Below are 8,032 nucleotides of genomic sequence, written 5' to 3'. Positions count from 1 at the left end.
TGTTCATGGTGGAGAATCCTGCTTCACAGCGGCAGGTTGAGCCAAACATCCTCTAAATGAGCACCATTTCACTTTTCTTTCACCAGTTCACCGCAGTTCTTCCAGCAATCCACACTTTCTCTGCTCTCTTTTTCTCATCATCTTCTCCTTCTTTCCCATCGCCCGGCTTGCCACAGGTTTGCCTGCTGTGTATAAAAGTAGCAGCCGCAGCAACCCAGACTGACAGCAGCTCATTGGATCATTTGGATCACATGCAGCCTGGAGCCGGACGCTCTGGAGGTCTTTACTGTATTAACAGGAGAAGCAGCTAAACTGAAGTTAAACACTGTCGTCAGACAACATGCAGTTTGTAAATGGTTTTTAACCAGGTTGGGTCCGGATCAGCCAGCAGGTGGGTCCGGGTCCGGACCGCGGTCCACTATCCATGACGTCTGCTTTAGACGGTATGATTGGAAGTCTGTCACCTTGTCTCTGTTGCTCCACTTTGGGGAAGCCTTTCTCAGTTGAACCATCTTCAGACTGCTGTGTTTTCTCATTTGTGTAGAATCCACTGGATGTTTTGTTCTGGGTCCAAACTCCATTAAATTCATAACCAACCCCTCTGCTGCCAGTCATGACGGGCTGCCTCAATTCCAAAATACCATGACTGACTGCGCCGAAAGTTACAAAATGTGATGAAGACACCGCCCAGCATGGACCTCTTCAAAGCCCTTCCAGTTTTAGTCCCAGCAAAGGATGCTGGTGTGAGAAGCGGTACATCCAGCCTGACACCTGGGTCAGCTGAGGAATGGAACCATCTGCCCTGCAGAGAGGACGCTAGGTCCAATAGCAGCATCGCTCCTCCATCTAACCACTACCTCAGTGGATGGGGAAACTTTTCTCCCACTAAACGAAGCTGCTAACACAGTACAGACGGAGCCAGAGTGAAAACAGCATTAAAATAATGCAGATTGCTAAATTTAACATTCACCTGCTGGTTTAAGCATTTCACTGACAGGATCTTTAAATAACTGATGGCCTGAATAGATTATTACATCAGTGTGTAAACAGCTACAGTTGGTTCGCTTTTTTTATTCTCTCAAACAAGATTTTGCACAATCTTTATGTAATCCCTTGTCCCTAATTAATTTCTCAATAAATATTAATGACGTTTTATGTTCTGAAATGTTTCCTGATGAAGGGTTTATGAAGAAGACATTAAATTAAGCTTTTTCCTTTCAAATGTTCAAAACTATACCTATTTAAAAGAGATAAAAACCCATTCTTTTTGTTCTATGTTTTAATAATCTGTTTATCTAAAACTTGATCAGTAGTTGGTTGAGCTTTGTTAGCACTCTATACAACTTTATAAAGTTGTTTTTGCAAGTTTCTGTTTTCCAATTTATTTGGCTTATTTAAATTTGTTTAAAGTAGTTTGGTATCAGATAAGAATTCCAGAGGTTTGACTCTATAGTGTTTTTTACGTTGCAATACTTGATTGAGTCTCACAGAGTTCAGGCTCCCGTCAGTGAGTGTTTGAATGGTTGTTTGTCTCTGTGTTGCCCTGAAATGGACCGGAGACCTGGAAACCAGGATGGAGCCCTGCCTCTCTGTCCAGGATGGACCCCCGCCTCTCTGTCCAGGATGGACAGCCAATAAAACTGGTGAGTCCAATCGGCACGCTGATTACATTGTGTAGATTGGAGTTCCATGTTTAATAGCTGGGCATGAAAGCTACATGGCATGAGGATGACTTGATGACTCCAAATCTCCCGTCTCCCCAATGGAAACATGCACAGCTCCACTACTTCCTGCACTTGAGCTGCTCCTTTTTTCCAGCCTTTGATTACTTGACAGACTGATGAATCCAGGTGTGCCTGGCAGGTTACTAATGTCACAAACACCTGGATTCATCAGTTTGCCATTTCCCAGCTTATTCAAAGCTGGTAACTTGCTGTCAGCTGTAAATCAGATTTTATAAAACGAGGATTTAAAGGAAAGGAACACACACAAGAGGGCAACAGAGGAAAACAGAAAACTAACATAAATCTAGAAACTACAACAAAATAGGATTTAAACCAATAAAACTAGAAAACATGGAGCAAAGTAAAGCAGAACATAACCAAAACCATGACATTAGTAAGATATTAGTAAGATGTGTTTTTCTGTAGAACTTCAAATGATGCTTGTTGGACTGAATGGAAAACAACAGACCTTAGGAGGTGATTTTGGATAAGAATGATCAAAGTGGTGAGGCCAGAAAGATCAAAATAGATTGATGATTCACTGAGCAGCGGTTCACTGTTTCCTTTGGAATAGGATCTGGTCCTGGGAGTAATCTAGTGTAGAACCGGCCCTGTGGTTTTTAAATTCACGTGTTGGAATGGTTTTAGTACCTTTCCAATGAAAACATCAGACATGTGTCTGTTAGTAACAATCTCCATTTTTATGGTGGCCCCTCTAACACAGTGCCAAAGTCTTTGCTCTAACAACATGTTAATGTATAACAGCAGAGAGTAGCTCTTAAAAAAATTAACTTCAAAGACACAAGAAGTGCATCGACTAATTAGTAGGATGGAGCGCTGCCTTTCTTTTCATTTACACTGAGTTCTGCGATGCACCAAAAACAGGACTTTCTCCAAACTTGAGCTGAAACCCTCCAACAGAAGGCAAATCAGAAAGGTCTGTGATTTAAATCATCAGATTCTCAGTTTCTTCATTTTGTTTGCTGTAGGTTTATTTCTTCTTTTTATTACTATCTAAATAAAAACATTATTCATGCTGTTTTTTTAATATATTTTTCTTAAAGGAATTGTAAGAAATTATTTCACCTTTTTCTTAAGTCTAACCTATTAAATATAATAATTAGCAATGTGATTTATATTTAAACAAGTTTTTACAGTCATTATGAGATCATAGTAAAACTTTGTTGAGATATCGGCTCATAATATGGAGACATAAATGAAACTTCAAATAAGCATTCTTAGAGGGGAACGTTAGAAACGCAGCATTACTGTTTGTAAAATAAACATCAGCAACATCCAAAGCAGTCAAAGTTAATCCTCAGTGCTCGCTCCGTTTTAAGGAAACCAACGATATGCAACATTTTTCTGCATGTTGGTTAAAAATGACAAATCATAACCGGTGACTTGTCCTGAATTCTTGTCTACGATGCATCAAAAAATTCGATAACTCTCCATTCTGCCATTAACATTGATAAGCGCCATAAAGACAATACTTTGTCGTAATGATCGTGACTTTATGCTGCATTCAAGATAACCACCAATTACTGAATAACTGTGCAGGTATGGCCACTGAGCCTGTTTCCAACATGACTTTCATCATTCCTCATGCTTTGTAAAGATTTCCAGGTGAACCGGATTAAAACAGGAACCAAGACCAGAAGTGAAGAGAAGAAGAAAATGTTGAAGAGGATTAGCAGAGGGCTGTGGAACTATCGCAGGATCATCATCCTCATCCTCACCCCACTGCTGCTGCTTCCTCTTCCGCTGGTCGTCAAGACTAAGGTGATTTTCCATCCGTCACTCTTTTGCTGTAACAATCTAGAAGCAAAAGAAAACTAAGATTCTCTCCCATGAAAATACAATTAACCCCACACTGCTCCTCAGGCGCCGCACAGTGGCAGCCCACTGCTCCTTAAGGGGATGGGTTAAATACAGAGGTCAATTTCTCCAGTTTGAAATCAATGAAGCTCAATTAGTTAATTCAGAGCTGAGGAGGGGTCCGTTTGCACCTGTGGGAATCACAATCTCTGCTCTCAGTTTCTGCAACATGTGAGATTTCTGATATCTGTGGAGAGGTTAGAGCCTGGCCTACATCTGCCTGGTAAATTCAGTGGATCTATCATCATATAAAAAGCTTAAAGGACTAACATTTTTTTTTAATCAGCAAACTCATAGCTTGTTATTGGACTTTATTTAGGCTTTGTTTCCATGAGAAACAAATCTTTAAAATGTTCTCAGCAGATTTCTGTCACTATTTCCCCTCCCAGATGCTCACAAACTAGCCTCAGTCCCCACGGTCTGCCACGTCTTGTTAACGTGACCTTTCTTATCTAACGCTGGAATTCCCAGGATTTTCAGTTTCTGCCTCCATCTGCCAGAGTTGACCTCCCCACCCACTCCTTGAGGCAGGCTCCTCCCCATCCTGCTTGTTGTCGCCCCCTCTAAACGCAGCAGCCACCTTGCTAACTGTCACTACTGTAATGCAAATAACCTTTAAAAAACTATCATGACTATGCTTTTCCAAACAGGCAAGGAAGGGCCTGTTTATACATCCGATTCACGAGCAGACCAATTTATCAATGACAAATTATGCTGCAAAACTCACAATGTGAAAGAATCAGCAGCTTGGTTACAAGTTGGTATCTTATCCTAACATATTGTATCTTATTGAATCTTATTTAATCATAACATATCTTATTTTATCTTATATCATTGTATCAAAACGTAATGCATCGTATATTATGTCATTTTATCTTATCGAATCATATTTTGTCCTAACGTAACCTATCATAAAGTAACATATGTTATTGGATCGTATCATAACGTAACGTATCTGATCTATCGTAACCTATCTTATCTGATCGTAACGTATGCTACCTTATCATATCATATCTTGTCGTACCTTAATGTATCTTATTGAATCCTATCTTATCTGATCGTATTGTATCTTATAGATAAACAGCGTGAGTTCAGTGAAAGCATAACATTTATCTCATATAATGAAGAGCACTTTTTCTAAACTGTCTCCAGTATGTGAGCTGATGAAATTATAGTCCATGGTTTGTAAATCTAGCATATCTAATACCTAAATGCAGAGGATGCAACAGTAACTGGATTACTCTAGTGGTAAAAGTAACTCTTGCTGGACAAAGTAACTATTTGTGTGTCTTATTTTTATCTAACCAAGTTAGTAATTCAATCATCACATTGTAAATCCTTTTTAACAAAGTATTTCATGTATATTTTTGTATCACTTTTTATATGAAACAATACTTTTAAAAACTTTGTTTGATGTTTTTGCTTTTAGAATATCTTTCAATAGAGAACTAAGCATCCTGCGAGGCTCTGTTGAACAGTCAGCCTCTCGCTGATGAGCGCCCTGCTGATGCACACAGGCGGAGTCTCTGCAGACATGATGCGTTTGGCGCCTGTTCTATACCCCTCAGTGTATATCTTTATTCTAAAACGACCAGCGTGGTTCTTATGGCGATAGAAAGGTTGATCCGGCCTGAAATTTTCTGGAACCAGCAGCACAGGTGCAGCAGCTGGTTAGCATGCAGAAAGGAGTTTTTCAGAAAACTGAAAATCCTGGGAATTCTAGCGTCATTTATTTTTATCAGATTTCCAAAGCAATGCTTAACAAATTTTTATAAAAAAGCACACAAACGTACAGTGGGTGGGAGGAGTCAGTGGTTAAAAAATAGAACAACCAAGCCTGTGTGTTCAGTGATGGTTTGAGGGTCTTTGCTTCACACTTCCTGCGCTCCCTACCTTTGAGAGTTGCGGCGTCCTGTGCTACATGTTAGCATAGTTTAAAGTTGTAAATAGCATCTCATTAAACCTGAGGATATTTTAGCTCGCTGCTTCTACCTTTGGTGAAACTAAACCTTTGCTTGATAAATGGTTTTCCTTTAATATTGTCCCTACTACCATTTTTTTTTTAGGAAGCAGAATGTGCCTTTGTGTTGCTGCTCATGGCCGTGTTCTGGATGACAGAGGTGATCCCTTTGTCTATGACGGCCATGCTTCCCGCCATCCTCTTCCCCGCATTCGGCATCATGAAGTCGTCTCATGTGAGTGAATCCTAAAAGAAGAAACTGGATTTTAATCCTGATTATGGAACAGAGTGTAATAAAGTAAAACACTGAATAGACACCACACTTCAATTTTTCATTATCTGTAAGGTTATTTCCCAGTGCTAAGGTGGCAAAATGTCCCCATTCACAGAGCCGCCGTGTGCACGTACCGAAACAATGGCCCATATTTAACTAAATGACTTTAAAAAAGGATCTATAGGCATTTTCTTCTGAGTGCAAAGGAACCGAGCTTCCTTCATCGTCAGAGAGCTGCACTGGTTCCTCAGGACCAAGCAGCTAATTATGCTTTTTAAACAGACAAGGAAAATAGACAAAATATGATGAAAACCATGTTTAACTAACTGCGGTGGGGGGTTTGATCACTGAGCTCTTTGTGAAGTTTGCTGAAGTTATTTTTTTTAAGTTAATCCAAGATTAATGTGAAGCAAAACTGTTATTTTTAGTTAATTTTTTTAAGTTATTTTTAGTTATTTTTATCTTAAACCTAAAAGAAGAGGCTTTTTCCTCCAACTATTCCCAGCTGTGTTACTTTCCTTGTAGTTTTAAACATCAGTTATCTGGAGCAGCCAATATATATTTTAGATAACATTTCATGCTCATATGGAGAAGCTATGAAGTCTGCATGTTCCAGACTGCTGCTGATAGAAAGGGGATCAGTTGTCCAGAGACATTAGGGTCGCCCAATCACTCTGGCATTGCTTAACAATAAAGTTCACAGAGTTTAATATATTTTGTGTTTACGTAAATATGTTATGAGAATATATAAAACTGGTTTACTTTTGATGCGTCAACAGATTTACTGTTGACACATCAACAGTAAATCTGGTTTTATGATTCGGTTTTTATTAGAATTTTGAAACCATCCTGTTACTTTAAGGTGGCAAGGGAGTACTTCAAAGACTTTCACTTCCTGTTAGTGGGGGTCATCTGCCTAGCGACGTCCGTTGAGAAGTGTGGTCTTCATCGCAGGATGGCCCTGAAGCTTGTCTCTATGGTGGGGGTGAACCCTGCCTGGTGAGTACCTTTCAAGGGTGGATACATCCTCTATGTGAATAAACACATATGGGTAAAACTATTAACCTATAATCATTTTAACTGGTTAAAATATATCAAAAAAATTACATGTAAGTAAAAGACAACATGAAACATGAAAAAACATGCAGACAATGACGTTTAAACAATTAGTTTTGTTTTTGCTGTCTATGTTAAGAAAACTCTCTTTTTAAGACACCTTTACACCAAACTGACCCAGAATTAAAGTTTTATACCACCTTAAAGAATACATCTTTGTATTTCTGTCAGCTAACAGTCTGCTGACCTTCTGATTGATACAGGTACAAAGACTAGAAGGCGAATATGCAAATTTGAATACCATCCAACCTGAAACTCGTTTCCGCTGCAGTTTCTCTGTATTTTTTAGCATTTTTAAAGTGAGCTATAAACTCAAGCAAAAAGTCTGCTGTCATTTTGGCTGCAAAGGAGGAATTGGTACAATAACAGACAAAAGAATAGGAATGTGACCTTATTTGAACTTAATGGCAGAATATATTAAGCACTGAACAGATTAATGCAGCAGGACTGCAGACAATATTAACAAAAACCAAACAATACAGTGAGTGAACTCAGATACTGCATTATGTTTTGAAAGAAGTAAAACTGAACATTATTCAGCATCAGTGAACATCCATCACACCTCAGGAGTTCCAGGAAACATCACCGACTTGGCAAAAGAGATTTATTTGTTTATAATCACCATGCGTGAGTCATAGATATGTATAAGATAAGTTAAAACTTTGTTTGTTCCATGAGTGGAAAACTTTTATCATGTCATAAAAATGGACAGTAGATGATAAAAAAAAGAAAGTCCTGGCTGAGTTTCACCTTACTTTTAAAGCCACTATCAAACTGCAATTAGAAAATGTAAATCAGTAATTTAACCAAAGAAATTTGCACATAGTTTCCATTGTATACAGTCTTTGTAGATCACCTGGAACACACCTTCCTGCTGCATCCTTCATTTAGTGCTGCCTAGATAGAATCTTTGAAGCTTAGGCCCTATGAGTGCTACTGAAAGAACCACGACTCAAAGCGGAGGAACCAAGTGAAACCCGATCAGTGTTTCATCAGCGTGAGCTATAATTGTAGAGCAATGAGGATGGATGGATGGATGGATGGATGGATGGATGGATGGATGGATGGATGGATGGATGG

General features: G+C 39.0%; 1 protein-coding gene across 1 annotated transcript in view; it reads left to right on the top strand.

The window, feature by feature from the left end:
• Positions 1 to 2,598: 2,598 nt before the first annotated feature.
• LOC107099635 (solute carrier family 13 member 1-like) overlaps positions 2,599 to 8,032 on the top strand; it is a 35,499-nt gene continuing 30,065 nt past the window's right edge. The window contains exons 1-4 of the mRNA XM_015397848.1: positions 2,599 to 2,661; positions 3,343 to 3,506; positions 5,669 to 5,797; positions 6,699 to 6,835. Of these exons, the coding sequence (XP_015253334.1) occupies positions 3,402 to 3,506; positions 5,669 to 5,797; positions 6,699 to 6,835 (371 nt within the window). The 5' untranslated portion in view covers positions 2,599 to 2,661; positions 3,343 to 3,401. The remainder of the gene's footprint in view (positions 2,662 to 3,342; positions 3,507 to 5,668; positions 5,798 to 6,698; positions 6,836 to 8,032) is intronic.

The sequence above is a fragment of the Cyprinodon variegatus genome, unplaced genomic scaffold (genome assembly GCF_000732505.1).
Source record: "Cyprinodon variegatus isolate N-32 unplaced genomic scaffold, C_variegatus-1.0 Scaffold891, whole genome shotgun sequence".
Lineage (NCBI taxonomy): Eukaryota > Metazoa > Chordata > Actinopteri > Cyprinodontiformes > Cyprinodontidae > Cyprinodon > Cyprinodon variegatus.
The sequence above is the reverse complement of the archived record's forward strand: the minus strand, read 5'-3'. Positions and strand labels throughout refer to the sequence as shown.